At 38.4% G+C, this 17895-nt stretch overlaps 1 protein-coding gene across 1 annotated transcript in view; it reads left to right on the top strand.

Moving 5' to 3' along the window:
• The first annotated feature begins 414 nt into the window (after positions 1-414).
• Positions 415-17895, top strand: part of LOC132195365 (pikachurin) — a 97220-nt gene continuing 79739 nt past the window's right edge. The window contains exon 1 of the mRNA XM_059617309.1: positions 415-773. Within this exon, the coding sequence (XP_059473292.1) occupies positions 653-773 (121 nt within the window). The 5' untranslated portion in view covers positions 415-652. The remainder of the gene's footprint in view (positions 774-17895) is intronic.

The raw sequence follows: 17895 nt of genomic DNA on the forward strand, positions 1-17895 counted from the left end.
GAAAGCAACAACATTTTATTATTAATAAATTTGAAACGTCATATTAAGATCTTTGGTTCAAAGAATAAATTGATTCTAGAATGCATTGTTTTAGACATAAAATAAATAATTAGATGTATATTAACAAATAATAAAATAACAATATAGTAAATAAATTGATAGTAATTAATTTAAAAAATAAATAAATAAATAATAATATAATAAATTTTTAATTATTTAAATTACAAACAAAGTAAATCATTATAAATACATAAATAATTATATTGCGTGCATCTTTTAATTCGCATTGAGTCAGTCAAAAATACCTCTTGACGAAATTTTTCGTCTGAGGGGGAAAGGACGAATGCCTCATCGTGTTCGTTCTTGTTGGGCCGCACCACCCTCTCACGCTGCGCCGCGAAACTAGTTTCAGCGCTGGCGCCGTGGCCGCGGACCCACCAGTCGATTTTGCCGTGTCGGCCGACCTGGACGTGCACCTTCGTCGCTCTCCGCAACCCTGGCAAGAACAAATCCTCAGGTCGAGCGAGTCAGGGCGCCCGCCGATGGCGCCGCAGGTCGCGGACTGTTAAAAGTGTCAAGTTTTTCATTCGATCTCGGCCACATTTTGAATATTTCCCGTGTTTCGTGCGGTTGGAGAAATATTTACTCAGCCATGCCCTCGACGGCCGCCGTTCTGGTCTGCCTAAGTGGGCTCGCGGTCCTCGCCGCGGCCTCTGACACTCCGGAAGACGTGACCTCTGTGCCCAAACTGCAGTTCGAGGCTGCCTTTCAAGGTAGGAATTGACGAAATTGCTGAAAATTTCTGTTTTTAGTCAACTTTTTGATTAATTTAATTGCGATAGGAGAGAAAGGGCGTTTACATTTAAAATAATTTATAATTTATGATCAGATAATATAAATTACCAAAACAAATTTTGTGTTTTAAGATCTATTTGATCGATTTAAACTAATTTAAAGGATTTATTTTATTTAAAAATTATTTCTCTTTGTCAGAGTTAGTTTCTTTATTCCTGAAAATTTTAAAAGCGTTTTCAAAAGGAATATTATATTTTGACCCCATTACTGCGTTATTAAATCTTTAATCTAAAATTAAAAAAAAAAATGTGAGCTTTTTCTTGTAATTTAATTTATCCGAAGCTAAAAGGCCGTAATTTGAAATTTTGAATCAGTTCTTCCACTCCCCCTCCTCCCCAACAAATATTCTAGTGTGTAAGTTGAATATTCTCTTTTGCTTTGAAAACTGCAAAATAACTTGAAACCGCTTGAAACCACATGGAAAATAAATTTTGCAATTTTGCTTTTTGATCAAATGGTTAATTAATCAACGGTGTCTCCCTTTTTAGGGAACGTTATGGCGAATTTGATAATAACAGAAATTTCGCATGCCAAAAAGGCCTTTAACCGTTTACCAGCGTGACTTGCACCGTGCCGCGGATTAATTAATACAAAATCCTCTTTGTAATGAGCTTAAAAATGTCATCATTACAAAGCGAACGACGAGTTGGAGCTCGAAATAAAATGTACACCGCTAATGAACGCACGCATTCCTTTGATATACAGTTTTTCCGCGTTTCGTCCAGTAAAATGTTTCTTTCAGCCGCAAATTCAGATCCCTGAACAAACGATTTCTGTTGCCGGCAACTTTAAATTCTTTTTAAGCGTCGCTCGCTCGCTCTCGCGTGCAAATGAAATGTATATATTTGCCGCTGCTGTTTTTTTGCCGGTGGAGCCTAAAACAAGCAAGGGATGTTTTTGTCGTGGCGGAATTCAAAATGCAGCACCCACCTGCGTCCACCCCGTCTTTTTTGCCTGCCGTGTATCATTTTGTAGGACATGTGCTGCTTTTTTTAGCCCGTGGTGCCGGTTTTGCTGTTCGGCAAAATCGCTCGCAGATAAAATTGATGATTTTGCTCCGATGAATTTCCACGCAGATTCATTTGTTTGTCGATTTTTTCATGGTGCTTGGTCCGTTTTTATTCGCGAGAGGATTCAACAACCAATCAAATATGTGTGAATATTTTGATTTTGTTGAATTGTTAATCTCTCTCGACCCTCTAGTATTTGACTGTGCTGGAATTTGGCACTCAAATTTAATTGAATTGCGCTGCAGCAGGATCATTATTTCCAGAATTTTTAAAAGTATAGATAACAAAAATTTTATTCTTGTTTGATCGTCCAAATATTTCATAAATTAGTCAAAATAACAATCAAATTGAAACTCTAAGTTCAGTGAAAAGAAAAGGAAGAAACTGTTTTGAATAGTGCGTGTGATGGTAAGCGATCGAACGCTTCAAAAGTCATTTTGTCATCAATGTTGAATTGCGATTCAGTAAAATTATATTGGATTAAGCTATTTGCTTCATGTTTTCGGCATTGGTTTTTTTATATAAAATTATTTAATCTGTGCTGACAATAATTTTTGATTATGGTTTTTTTTACATTGAAAATAATCTCTTATTGAAAAAGAAAGAAAATAATGCATTGGTAATTGCTGGGTAAAAATAGGTCTGGAGAATTCCGATATTTAAAATATTCTTTCGCAACGATTTTAATTTTCATTGCTAGTTGCGCTATTTCAATCAGGTTGGAAATGTAATTAGTTCTGGAACGAAATTGATCAATTCGATATTCTGCTAATAAAACTAATGGGCGCGGAAAATACACACGTAGCATGTTCTGTTTGAAACAAAATAAACAGAAGCAGCATGGAAGAATTCATTTAGTGATTTGAATATTATGTAAACAGGCAGAAAATAAACAAGCACTCTTCTCGTTGATTAGCTTGCGGCCATCAAAATAAAAAAAATTGCTTTATTTTGGACAGAAAATATAAGACGATTGAGCTTTTGAAGCTTGAAATTAATTGATCGTCAAGGAGAATGCTGATGTGAACACGGGCGTCATGAAAGGCAAATTAAGCGGCAGGAAAAAGCGGAAAATTCTGCCGATCAGCAGGAAAATAACAGAAAAATGCAAATTCAGGCGGAATGTCGGCGAAATAAAAGTGACGGCGGCGGCGTTTGTGCGATTCAGCGACGAGCCAGAAATCAAATATTGTGGTTGATATTCTGCTGACGGCGGGGGCGGAGAGGCGGAAAGGGGCCCTCGCCGCCGCCACCGCGTCTACTGTTTCCCAATATCCATTTCAAGTATCGCGAACCGTGAATAGAGGAAGACGAGGACCGCATTATACACATCGGCCAACAAAGGAAAAAGCAGGAACCGAGAGTCTGCCCATATTAAAAAGTAGTCGGTCGCGAGGCACAAAAGTGCTGTGGCAAAAACGGGGGATCAGTTCTCTCGTCCAACCACACGTGTTCTCGACTGGTGTATAAATTCTTACTGCAGAGCATTCGCGAGGGAATAATGCACCAGCATAGCTTTCATTCTTTTGTGCACATGTAAATCAACCCTCTCACTCTCGAGGCGGATCGCAAAAGAAAGGAAAAGACAGATGCGCTCTTTAAAGGCAGCGAGATTTCTTTTGAAGCGAACAAGCATGCACAGAACTGAAAAAGCCACTCTCCAAATAATTTAGTTCGAGGTGCTAGATAATTGAAGAATAATAGAAGAAAACGTCTCTTATTATTAGTATATATGTGAAATGTTTAATTAATTTTTGCAGCTTCAACTATGATATGGACATGGAACTTTTAACTTCTTATCATTTGCGTTAATACAGATTCATAAAATTTAATATACAAATTTAAAACATTTTTGTACTTCATTTATTTGATTTAAAAAGTATTGTATAAAGTAAATCAATCAGCGCTTATCTTTATTTATAATCAAGTTTGCTTAATTTAATTATATGTTTCAAAATATTTTTAGGGATATTTAAAGCCAATGAAATTATCTATTAAAAAAACTAAAGGAAAAGAAAATCACCATGTGATAAAACGAATTGTAATTTTATTTAGTTTCTTCTGTTCGCACTTTTAAAACGTTTGGTGGTGCCGCTGAAGCAATTTCACCCATTTATTTCGTGATATAAATTAATTGCCCGGAAAATTCGGAGGGTGAATTTCCCGAGCGAAGAATTCTCGCATCCGCGCCAATCAAGCTGCTGCGTGCTTTGAGCGCGGAGGGAGCGAAATCTGTCAACAATAACTACTGCGGTTTAATTTGCGCGCCGCAAGCAAGCTTTCGTGCGGGATATGTGCGCCGAGTATTTCACGAGCTGCTGGCAAATAATCCTCTTACTTAGCGCAAGTAAATGCATATGCACGGCGACGGGGTGCAGGCTCGACTGGCAGGCAGCTAATGAAAGGGTGAGCAAGACGCGGCAAATGGCACATTATCAAGGCGCGCAGCAAACAAAGTGATGCCCGCGCCTCGATGCTCGCCTTTGATCAAACCACCTTAAAACAATAATTGAGAAGCTCAGACGTTGCGTCGACGAAATTTGAAACACGTTCAACCAAATATTCGAGAGGCTGTCGAGATGTTTACCCTGTTGAGGAATATTCACGCTGAGTTGGACGCGCGTGTGTCGATTCAAATAAACTCGTTGGCATAGTGGTTAGTTAATAATGGATGCTTCCCTTAACCAGAAGCTAGCTTCGTGCATAGTAAAATATTGGAATTTGCGTTAAAATTAATAATCTAGAATACATAGACTCGCTGTCAGAGAACAACATCCTAGTATAATTAGCTGTTTTATTTTATAACCGTAAAAATGTGAAATATTAAAAAAAAGCAGAAAACTCCTACAAAGTTAACATGCCTCATAATTTAAATTAAAGAAGGAAAATAGAATAAATAAGAAAGATTGATTAGACTTTTTGTATAAAACACGCAAGGTTTATTTATAATTCTTTCAAACAGATTTTTCAGACATCGTTAAAAATTGAGAGGGTTTAAACAATTAATTTCGTTTTTTTTTCACCCCAGAAATGATGATTTTTAATATGAAGAACAGCGTTTTTAAACAAAACCAAAAAAATAATAATCACTTTTCTCCCTAATACTTTTTTTCATTTTATTCTCTTTAAAACAGAAGAGATGTTTTTTTTTCATTTCATTATCAAGGCATTGAAAAATTTTCGAATACGTCATTTGATATAATTCTAAGGACAATTTTCACTCAAATTTGCAGATAAATAACTCATTCATGTCATAGAACTGATTTTTGTAAACAATTTCTCTTATTTTATAAATAATTCGATCCTCTGTATCTTTGATCATTTTAACATTTTTATTGGAAGTGAGTTAAATATTAAGCAATCAGTACTATTGGATTTTATTTCTTTGAATCGTTTCCTAGTAGCAAAGGCAAGCTTGTGATGTGGCTACACAATTTTTACATGGCTCTGAGAAAAGTTTGCGCTGTGCCAACTCATTAGAGAGGCGCCCTCATAATACTCTTCGCCACAAGTCTAGTTTTGAGAGTTCTACTTGTCAAACAAGAGAAAACTCTCCGCTCGGCAACTTTAACCCATTCCCTGGAGCGTTAATTTTTCTGAAAGCTCCACTTTTTTTCATCTCATCTGTCACCATAGAGAATGCAATTGTTTCAAGAGAATATCGACTTGACATGCATCAAGTTTGAAAGTCGAAGAGAGAAAATGCCCCTGCGCACCTCGTCGCATGAAATTGCACTTTGTGCATCAAATGCATCAACATACCGTCGGGCATGGTACACGTCGGTTGACCCACTTGCAGCCTAGGCTAAATAAACTTGCTCCGGCGGCAACTGCTGCGCGCCACGAAGTTGAGCGCAAACTAATGTACCGCCGTATCGCGTTGCAAATTAATGAATATTCATCTCGTCGATCTGTGCACTGATAAAACACAATGCAGGCTTCGTATTATAACCGACAGCGATGGCTCACTTACTGCACAAACCCGACGCTGCCGCCGCAACGGCAAACTAATGGCGAATAATTATTATTGCTGCTGCTATTGATAATGGCGCGCGCCGGTGTCAGAGTGCAGCACTCTCGGAGACCGAACAATGGCGTGGTATGATGTTTGGTGCCACTTCTGCACGGACCGCAATGGATTTCTTGCTCTTCTCATGATTAACTGACGGATAACGTTGATTAACATGAATGATGCGATGTTAGAGAGTTTTTCAAAAGGTTTTATCTGCAAACTTCCAGTAATTGTTTTCTCTTATGAAAAAAAAGAATTGTCTCCAATGTTTAATTCCATTCAAACATAAATCTTCAAACTTTTTTTTCAACAAAGGACTCTTTTGCCTCTCATCCATTAACCATTTTTTAATCTGGCATTATTTGTCACCAACGCTCCTTTATCCTCTCAAAGATTTCTAAATGGGCTTACATGTGCATGTACTTTCAGTATATACAAGTCCAATAATTGCTTTTCTCTTGCGCTGCACTCCATTATGCGCTCGCCGTCGGAGCTCAATCCGATCCGGGGAGAAAAGTTTTTGTGCCGAGGGGTGGATAATCCAAGGAGTCGCCTGCAGCACAACTTTTAATGGCTCGGCTGGATGAGTTTGAAATACAAATTATTGATGATAGCTTGCATGAGCTGCGCGCCAAGCAGAGAGGGTCGATTAAAATTCCAGCCGCTGCGAGATTGAATGTGCGTGGAGTGCGCGCAGGAGATTTTTTTCCCTTCAGGCGCATTGAAGGAAAAGGGCGAAACAATAATTTAGTGGGGTGGAAACAGTTTCCCTTTGTCAAGGGTTGAGTGTGTAATCTTAATTTTATAATTCAGAAGCAAATGGCCTGTGCGTTGCAAGATTTATTTCTTACAAAATTTACTCATGGGAACAATCTTTGGAAGTAATTTATTTACTTATAAAAAAAAATGATATTAGTTGTTCACAGAATATGTTATAGAAATAGATACTTAATTTTGTTAGAAGATTAAATTATTATTTCAATTTTGACTAAAATAATTAATTTAAAATGGGTAAACAAATCGTGAAAATTTCGGGCTTTGGGGAAATTGGCGGCGGATGTCGCACGGGAATAAATCTCATTCCACCGTGAAAATCAATCTTTCGGCTGTGTTTTGACGAGCGGAAAAATCTCATTAAACACGGAAAAACGCCATTGGTCACATATTATTTTCACCGCAAAAGAGAGAACCGGCGAGTTTCTCCCTTTGATTAATCACCGTGCGCCATCAGCCGAATTTCCATCCCGCTGAGTAATTATGCCGCGAGAGTGATGAAAAACCAACCCCCTCGGGCCGCCGCGAGGTCCTCTGTGCGTTAAATTTTCCTTTCGTCTCGTGACGGTCAAGAATGGCGCCGAATGTGACAGCGGCCGGATGAATAATGTGTCAGCGCCGTAGTGAATGCAAACGCCGCATTGTGACTCCGCTGGGCGCAAATGCACCTGTTGTCTCTCTGCCCGATTAATCCCCCCAGAGAGATCCGCAACCCCAGCCAGCGACTCCCTCACAGCCGCAGCGATAATTATGTGAATCGCTTGAGACGGTCTATCTAGGCCTGGGATCAATGCGATTGCGATTACAGAAAATTTGCAGTAAACTTGGTATAATTGATTGCAAAAGTTCTTTATTTTACAGAGGATAAGAATTTTTAATGATTAATTATAAAATTTTTGTACCACTAAAACTTTTAGCTTAATAATTAAATTAAAAATTTTTAATTTTTAAAATTTAGTATCTCGATTTTTTTTAAGAATGAAGTTGTTTTTTATATTTTTTATAACCTATTTTACAATTAGATCAGATTTATTTTTAAATTGAGTAACATACACTTCTTGTGTATTTTTAATTTGAAAAATTTTTTACAAAGCAAATTTTAATCAATAAATAAAAGCAATATCAGTAATCTGGATATTGTTATCAAAATTAAATTCCTCACCTGGGAAGACTTCGAGTGCGAAGTGTGTTTCCTCAATGAAATCTGAAATGCAAAATTTATAAAAAGAAAAATAATATTAATCAAGTTCTCTCAAGGTGATTTGAATTAAAAATCGGCTTTTCCTCGATGGGTTTTTGTGAGTTGTTTAGTGTTTCAGAAAAACAATATCCTGCTCTACATGTTTCGGCTGCGAGCTGCAGTCATAACGCATCGAGGAAAAGCCGATTTTAAATTCAAATCACCGTGAATCAACCCTCGATCATGAAATTCTACCACAAAAAGTTCTTTCAAGCCTATTTCAATTCTTCCACTTTATTTTAAAGATTCTGCTCGGGTTAATTAAAACGAGAAAGCACTCCAATACCCTGGAGAGCAGAAGCTAATTTTCCTGTTCTTTAGGGGAAAACAAGCAGATTTGGGCGCCTCATTATAAGACACTAGAAAAAAGGGCGCATACAGCGATGCTCACTTGTGACTCGCTTGAGTGAACTTATTACATTCTGCGAATGGGAGTGAGCGAGAACTCTCTTGATACACAGAGAGCGGAATCGAGAGCTGGCGAAAAAGTTCACCTCTTCACACAGCGAGAGAGAGAAACCTGCGAAAAGATCATTAAGCCTCTCTATCTCTCTGCGCCTCCATTTCCCAGCAGCTCTAATTTGCATGCGCGCGGCTCGTCAATATTGCACACACAAACATACAACCCTTCTCTTTCGATAAGCCAAAAGCCGAGAAAACGGGCTAGGGAAGAAGGATGCGCGTCTCGTGTGTGCGTTGCGCAAACTCATTAGCAAACAAATGAGCGTTTTTCGCAATTAGAGAGACCCGCCAACCGGTGTGGCAAATTAAAAAGTAAAAAAAGCTACGTGCTGGGCGTGAAATTTTTAATTTTGTTTGCGGCTCCCAACCCGGTGCTTATCATTTATGGAGCTCCTAAAACGACTAGGCCTAATTTTTTTCTGCAAAAATGTCTCTGTTGCACTGTTTAATGAAAAAATTCTAGAATTTGAAAAAAAACTTCAAGTTTTCAATATCGTTGTCAGGTTCATAATTAAAGAAGAATTTCGATATCAGAGGAATTTCAAAACTGTATCGCAAATGATTAAATATAATTTTATAATTCCAAAAAAATGTAATTCCTTAAATCCACGTTTCTCGCATCTGATTTAAAGTGATTTCATGGCACGTGAGGTCAGTTAAAGCCATTTCCGCGGCCAGTTTTTGTTATTTATTACTTTTCAAAGCTTTTGCGGCCTGAATCGTGTGTAAAAACACGCATCCAATTTCGCAGAGTTTCAGGGAGAGAGTTTTGGCGGCGGAGCAGCTGAAGCCCAAGAAGTGCCCGCATATGTGTGTAAAATGAGCATAACAAACACGTCGACGTAGTTTAATGCGAATATAAAGCAGCAGCGACGACCAGCCGTGTTTAATTCATACGTGGGCATGTAAATAATATGAATGAGAGTTGAGACGCGACCACTTGATATAAATCACACTTGTAAGGCTATTCACGTGTGCGTAATGTTTCTCATGGTTTTAAATGCAAGTTTTTCTTATTTTTTGAAAAAAATAATTTTTTGGTTGCAATATGACGTTGTAGGCACAAAAGTTCTAAAATCATTATTTATTTATAAATAATAATAACACTTTGAAAAATTTTTATATCTTACTAATTGTATGTTTATATTTTGTTTTAATAATTTATTAAATAATTATTTCTTATATTTTATGTTTAATTTTATGCTAGATTTCTACACTTTTAATTTGCTTAGAAAGATAAATTTTTCATGCCTTCAATTTTTTATGAAAATTTTGTTACTTTTGTTGATGTATTTACAAAATAGATAGCTTTATAAAATATTCCAAAATTAATAATGTTTTAATTTCCGTATATTAATCATTTTGATTTTCATGCAAGCAAAATTTGCTACCCAAATTTTTGATCGCTCATTACTTCAGGATTTGCACATTTCGTACCTTTCCGTGATAGTTTCTGAGTCGGCAGATGAAATAATGGAATAATATTATGCGGGGCCATGTTATGTTTGGGTGAGCAAGAAAAACAGCGGGGTCTGTTTGGGAAGAGATAGAGCCAGGAAGAGCCGCGCCCGCTGCAGGGGACAGCTCGGTTCTGCCTCTTGAACTTCCTCGCCACTAAATTTTATACTCCGCGTGTGTGAATACATTATGACTTTGGTCTGCGTTCCGACCTCCGCCGCTCCACCTGCTTATTACCCTGCACAACAGTCAGTCTCTCTGAAGTTCCTCGATTAGCTGGGCCGTGCATGCGACACGCAATATTTCAATGCGGCTCTCGTGATTATCGCCCTGCAGGGTGAATTATTATTGCTGTTTATAATGCGAGAGTGTTGCTGCAGAGCTATTTGTCCATTCCTAGCATTTAAATCGATTCGCTGCTTAAAAACAATTTGCCTTTGCTATTTGAAAGCAAATTTGACTCGCGGCATTAAACACACAGCGTGTGGTAATTAGGATTAATGATTATTATTCTTGCTTTATTTTCTCTCACAAATTAATCATGTTGTTTCACGTGTAAAAATTTCAAAAAAATATGATCAGAGAAAATAATATTACTGGAAAAATCCTAAATAGATAAAAATTTCATGCAAAAAAAAATTAATAATTTTTCTTTCATGACTAATTAGTCGCTGTGCTTAATTTAAGGTAATAATTGGATTAATTGGAAAATAATAATATATATTTCAATTGTTAAATATTTACCTGGTTTATTTGAACCAAATTTCCAGTCACAGTGCAAACTTTTCAGTCTCAAATGATTTTGAAAGGTGCCGAAATTCCAAGAACTTTAATTACCCAGCATTCAAATAAGTGCCTCCCGTTAATTGGGATTTCAATCAATCGTCAGCCTCCATCCTTACGTTCGCCCAATTAGAATACTCCAGTAGGACCTTTAAAAGCTCATCAGAGGAAGCCCCAACAAACAGCAACTTTAATTAATTAACCGGCAGCGGCAAGCGCTGGCGTAATTAAACGGTCAGATCAAAGCAAAAGCAGCTAGGCCGAGTCGGTTTGCTTTGGACAGGCATCGATAAATATTTGCTGCAAATTCGCAATTATCCACTCTGAACTTTGCCCATTGAATAATATAATGGCAGGTCGATACTTCCACACCCTCGATTCGTGGCCAATCGTTCTCGTCGCCAACTTTCTTATCGCGAAAGGGGCATGTTGCAGGGGAGCCAACTGTATTTATCACCCCTGCGTGACCTGCGACCCGGCGCCACCAACTTCTGTCGTCGGCCTGCGGCTTTTGCCTTCATTGGTGTGCACGGCCGCCGCCGCCGATGACTTTTGGCTTTCAGAGCAGCCGCAAAATGAACGCTGTGTGTTCTCAACTGACCGGTATCAATATCAATTTTGCGGATAGGAAAGATGGAATCGCACATTCTACTTGCTACAAAACGTTGACAGAATTTGAGACATCGATAAAATTAAAAAAAAAAAAATTATTTATTATTTTAAAATTAAAATTTTCATCCTTTGGAATCCACAAGAAGGTTCAATCATAGGATTATCAAAAAAATAAGAACATTGAACATATTTCAGGTTTGTATGCTGAAATCGTCGATACAAGTTTAATTTTTTTACAGTTCCTTCGAGAAAACAATCATCAGATAACAAATTCAGTTAAAAGTTCTGAAATTTTTATACATTTTGCATCTAAAATATATTTGACTTTAAATAATTAAACTTTCCGAAATTATTTGAATCGGAAAAACTCATTTCTTATTTGTACCTTTCGTACCTTTGATTATTTTATTATGCCTGAATTTTCATTTTTCATTAAAATAACATTTTTTCTATCACTTTTGCTCTATTTCACGTGGGAAAGAAGCTGGAACTCGATTTCAAACGCCCACCACCTTTGTCAATCTTTTGAAACACAAGCATGGGATGTTTACACTGTGGACCGAGCCTTTAAAACGCGCGCGCGTACTTTTGTTTGCTCGGCGTGCCGACCTTGTTATTCCGCCAACGCCGGTGGTTGTTTCGCTCAAGAGGAATTGAAATGCAGCAATACAAGGGCTGCGTGAATTTGAAAGAGCGAGAGAAGGTGGGCGAGTGCTGCAATAAAAAAAGACTGCCTGCGCCGCTTTTTGCTAATGCCGCGCGAGACCATCAAACAAATGGTGCGAGCCGCGTTTCAGAATTCGCTCTGCGTCCGCAGGTCAAATTGGATTCGCTGTTTCTTTGGCCAATTTTGGAAAGTTTCATTTTTTTGCTTACCAAAAAGCAATTGCAAAGAAATAAAGGAAACAACGAGTTTTCTGGAAAAAAAATAGAGATCTGCAGGCTATGAAAAGTTGAGGATTCTCGTGATAAATCATCCCTCGTCTCAATAAATCACAGAACGCTGTCAAAAGTGCGAAAGTTTTGAAAAGAATCTGCAAAAATTCCCCTGAAGGGACGTGTGAAAAATCAAACTTCTTCTCACGTGAAATAAAAACTTTTCGGACCGAAAACTATTCATCAATCGGCAGGAAAAGCAGCAGACGGCGAGTTTGTCGTTCAAACACAATCAATGACGGGGAAAAAGAAAGAACACGACGTGCAATTAAATCACACACGAGCCATTAGCTCTCGCAGCGAGTCTCTGGAGCAGAAATTCCGCTCGCTCGACGACGTGGTTCGACGCGAGAGTGCATACATGTCGATTGCTTTGTCGATACTATTTTTCCATACGCGAGAGGCAATCAGCGCGCACTGCCAACGTAACGTATTGAATCGTCGGGGGCAATTTCCTATTGCACACACACACCTCTGCTCCACTCAAAGGCCGGCCGCCAGCTGACCCATAATAATACATCTCTGCAGGGCTTTTGTGATTGGATTGGCTGCTGGACACTGCCAGTTTGTCAGCTCACGCGAGACTTGCGGTCGATATCGTACTGACGTATTCGTACTTTTGCGAGTCTATTCACGTACCTCCTTTGAGACGGTATGAATGGAAGTACCTCAACTATTTTTTCAAAGGGTGGAATTAAAGGAAACAAATTTGTAGAAAACTCTCCCCTCTTTTTTTGGAAATATCGATTAAAACATGATTTAAAATAAGCATGTTTTATAATTTTGCTTAAATCACACTAAAAAGCATTGGAAGGGGGAGTTTTATTTATTAATTATAAATAATATAAAAACAAAAATTATGAATACCCCTTGACATTTGTAGAAAAGACCACCTTGCTAAACATTTATTTTTAGTTGATTTGTTTTGTTTGAACTTTATGATTTGATCGCCTGCTCGCTTACTGACCCCATTCTCCTGCCAAAAGAAATTTCACCCTTGGCTGCAAAGCTGCGAATTCGCAGAAATAGGCTTTTCTCTCTCGCACAATCCCGGGGGGATCCGAACGTTCTCCTCATTTTTGCCGCTCAATTGGACCCAACAAAACATTTCCCAGTGCAGCCAGCACTCTCTGCCGACGCGCTCGCTCATGTATTGATTGCAAATTAAATATAAAAAGCAGTGGGCGGACCGGCAGTACAGTTTTGCGTCAATTCTCCAAAGGCCGGAAAATCAGGGCGAGAAAATGAGATTGTTTTTGTTGATTTGGGAAATCTGGAACTAAAATTTGGATTTTTCCGTTATTTTAGTATTTTTTATTCACTTTGGAGTTGAGTTAAATCAATAATTGGTTGTTTGAATTTAAGACATTCACGTTTTAATTTATTGAGCGCAGAAAATGTTAATTGGGCTTCATTTAATAGGGGAATTTAACTGAAAGTTAATATTAAACAACGAGTGCCCAAGTCAATTTGCCTTCTTATTTGTAAAAATGACGAGGAGGAAAAATGTTTGTTCAAAGTTTTTGCGTGGGTCGATGGTAGGCTGAAGAGCAAACACGATTATCCGACGGAACACTCTTGCTAATAAAGAGTCGGCGCCTCTCGCTTGTCGCGGCCAGGTCATGAGCGAAAAAAACTTCACTCACTTTTTATTCGACATGTTAGCGCGATGAGGGACAGGATTAAAGTGAAATTAATGCGCTCGCCGAGTGTTTATGACGCGCTGAAAACCGAGGCTGCTCGAGCATTTCATACGTATATTTTGCTTGTCTCTGCTGAAACAATCAATCAGTCATCTGAGCGTCAATTATCCACCGGCACAATCACCGTGCACGCTCTGCTCACTCAGCAGCAAGCAATCCCGTCGTCGTTGCCGCTAAAACGTTTTTTACAATGTTGGTCGCCCCATCGCAAACACGAGTCTCGACGCACATCAATTTGGATTAATTGACAGATATTCGCCGGGTTAATGTGGCGTGAGGCAACTTAATCCGTTGGCGACGGAAGTGTGATGGGAGTCGTAGGCAACCGGCTGTGCAGCCTCGACGAGCACGTTGCCTACTCCAATGATGACAACAAGCAATACATAAAATTGACATCATCGTAATTTTAATTTTAATTAACAAACAAATTTGCTTTCTTTCTTTAAAACAACATGAATTGAATCCAAGAGAACTACACAATTAAAAAATCTCCGGAAATTTTCAAATAAAATGATAAACAAATTAAATTATTTGTGTTTATGTTTTCCAAATCGTAAGATTCAATCTGAAAAAGCGGCTTTTTTTAATTATATTTATTTATTTAATTTAAAAGTAAATATATAAAATAAAATATTATTTCTGAATACAAAGAAGGGAAAAAACTTTTACCTGCTATTACAAAAGTCTTTATTTCTTTATCTTATTATAGGTTAAATTATATTTAATATTAAATTTAATCTAACATTGTTTCAAAGAGATCTTAGACTTGCGGATAACACACTTTTGCCGTGTGAAACGGGGTTAATTTCTCTGCATTGCACACACATACTGTACTACATTCAAGGGTGCTCTTTGCAAGTGACAAGCAGGAACATTACGACGCCTTTTGTTCCTGCTAAACATTAGAAAAGCAAAGGTCCACGTGGAATTTCCAGTGCAGACCACAGCGCAAATGAGAAAAGAGAAATTGTCGGTCATTTTTCACCCGGCGCTCATTTAACTAACTAAAAAAGCAGCAAACCTTTCGGCGCGCAGCAGATTCTACATTATTCATCGGGCCATTTCGTCGGCCGAGTGGTAATTTTGAATGTTTCAGCGCGCCCGAGGCAATTAAATATTTGCTTTCCGGCACCCTTGCGGCATAATTATCGCTGCCGGCGTTCGCTGGCCCGCTCGCGGCACCAGTCAGAAAATTAGCAGCCCTTCTGCTCGAAGCCTTGTTTTGCATTCTGAACTCGCGCGAGGGGCTTTTCCTTTGCAGCCCCCGCTCTTTCATCCTATTGTGCCGGAGCCACTCGGCCGCATCTCTGTCGGATAATTGTTTGTGTGTTCAGAGCTCGAAACTGCGCTCAATTCTTACTTTTGCAAACAGGAACCAAAACATTAAGCGTTTGAGAGGCCTATTTTCACATTAATTGGGGAAAAACACTCATTAAGCTGTCAAAAGCGAGTAGAGCAACTTACCTGCTTCAAAATTAACAGGGTCATTTAGAAGAGATTTTTTTTTTAAATTTCAATGTATCAATTAACTGAAGTGGATGAAAAGAAATTTAAATTTTGTAATCATTAAAATAAAAATACCAATTTAATTTAATATCAAAGCTCAGAAATAAGCATATATCTAGAACTTCCAAATAAAATACAGTTTTGTGTCACATTAAAAACATGTAATAATGTGCGTGTTTAAATTAAAAAATGTTGCACGGAGTCTGTGAACTGTTGTTTTTCCATTCTTTAAATTATTTATATAAATATAAAACTTCCTAAACTTAATCACGATTAATCATATATATAGATTCTGAATATTGTACATTATTACATTGTTGAGTTATGACTTTTTTTTAAGCAAAGAAAAAAACACATAAATAATGAATCCATTCTGTGCTTTAAAAAATTAATTTCATGTTTACTGAAAATAATAATCAAAGAATAGGTCTTTAATTGTTGCAAAGTAAATTTGACGAAATGTACAACGGAAATGGAAACTTCTGTGTTTGTATATGAGCTATGAAGAGAAGAGAGAAAAAGGTGAGAAATTCTCGTCGTAGGCAGGCAGTGAGGCCGGGTCGTGAATCGACGCAGGGGGCAGGAGGGCAGAGTGGCGTGCGCCTGCCGGGTCAATAGCCGCGAAAAAGTGCGAGGCATCTGGTGCTCCTCAAGCGAGGCGAGGCGCACAAAGTGTTCGTGTAGGAGGAAGTGTGCGGCGGCCCGCAAAAGAGCAGCAGCTATTCAAACATCTCTGCCAAACGATTCCGAGTTTGCGTCAGTCTGATTGATCCTGGTCGGGCAGGCACAACAAACCGCTCTGCCAGGTTAATTAAATTTATTGCCCCCTCGCCGTCGCTTTTGATTGCGCGCACAGGGGGCAGGAGCGCGTTTTTATTCGGCAGCCAATTTTACATTCACTGACTCGATGTTGGGTGTAATTTGCACCGGTCAAAATATTCAAACATGTAAATTGGCATATCGTCTGGAATGTGACCGAAAGCAGTGCTGAAAATAAAATATAAAATAGAAGCAAAAAGAAAATTAATTTTTGTGTGTGTTAAATTTCCCTTGTATAAAAATTAATTAATTAATTAAATGGAAATTTAGTCTCTGGATTGAATATCAGTAACTCCTTAATTAAATTAGTGCTTGTATATCAGTTACTCCATTCAAGCGAAATTAACTCCAGACCTATTTCGGTATCTTGTCTGCCTCTCTCAACTCCAAACACCGTCTCTGATGCTGAGAATTTAATCAACATCAAAGATTGCTCGTGTCTCTCAACTAAACTTGGCTCGACGAGGCATTAGGTTTGAATTAATTTGAATCCCCTTCCGCGCCGCCGTTGCAGCTCAAGGTATCTTTGTCTTTGGAGATAAATGACGCGCGAGCAGTCAACTTGGCGTTTCTGGTGCGCTAGACAAATGTGCTCGGGGAAATTGCACGATTCGAGTCAATTCATTTCACATGCAAAATGGCGTTCGACCGTTCGCTCCTCGAAGACGCAGAACTATTTTGTAGATTGCGCGCCTCAGTGTGATTTAATTAAATCTTCTGCCGAGAGTGGAGTTGGTTTCGCTGTTTTGGGGGTTGAATCCAATCTTGGCCTAATAGACAAGTTGGCAAGTGAATTTGCCATTCTGTGGGTGAGAACTGAGCTCGGGATTTGGATGGCTTATTAAATTTAACGTTTAAAGATTAAATTTGTCAAACTAATGAAGAAGAAATATATTTCTTGGAGTACAAGATATGCAAAAAAAAAAAAAAAAAAAAAAAAAACATGTTGACTTTTATCCCTAAAAGAGCTACTAAATTTTTTTTTTCATATTTAAAAGAATAAGTTCTTTAACAACTATCGCTTTATTAGTAAAAATTTATCCTTTACATAAAAATATTAAATTTTTTATTTGCTACTTCAATCTTCATCTTTATGCAGAAACTTTTTTATTTGAAAATCGGGAAAATTTTTAGGAATATGAAGGGTCCCAATCTTCACTTTGGACCGATGCAACGCAGGCCAATTGGCAGACAAGAGGCCACAAGGGACTAACTTATTTGCTCCCCGAGGTCTTCACTTCATATTTGACTACTTCTTCCTTAGGCCGCCTACAAATGCACATGTAGACTCGCCTCGTGTCTCTTAGACCGGACAGTCTGTTCATTCATCACGCCGCAAGCTGGCCGGGCCTCTTCTCGAGAAATTTAATTTGCTTGGCCCCTTAGAAGCGACCCTTGGCCGACGAGACGCTATTGCTGCCATTATGAAGGCGCACAACACAACCTAATTTCATTACTTTCAGCAAATTGAATCTCATTTTTCACGGGAAATACGTCGACGATGGCAAAGTCAACCAGTCGGAATTAAATTTCGCAGTGGCACGACTTTTCTTTGATGTCAACTGCAGCTGCCGAGTGGAATATATTTCTTTTCGTTTGACACAAGTGGCCGAATTCCGTCCATATTCCGTGACCTTTTGATTCATACACTGCTGTTGAAATTGCATCACCGAGGGCCAAAATCAATTAATCTCCCTATCTTTGAGAGGGAGAAAGCGAAGTGGG

Source organism: Neocloeon triangulifer, unplaced genomic scaffold (assembly GCF_031216515.1).
Source record: "Neocloeon triangulifer isolate White Clay Creek 2 clone unplaced genomic scaffold, ASM3121651v1 ptg000009l, whole genome shotgun sequence".
NCBI classification, from domain to species: Eukaryota; Metazoa; Arthropoda; class Insecta; order Ephemeroptera; family Baetidae; genus Neocloeon; species Neocloeon triangulifer.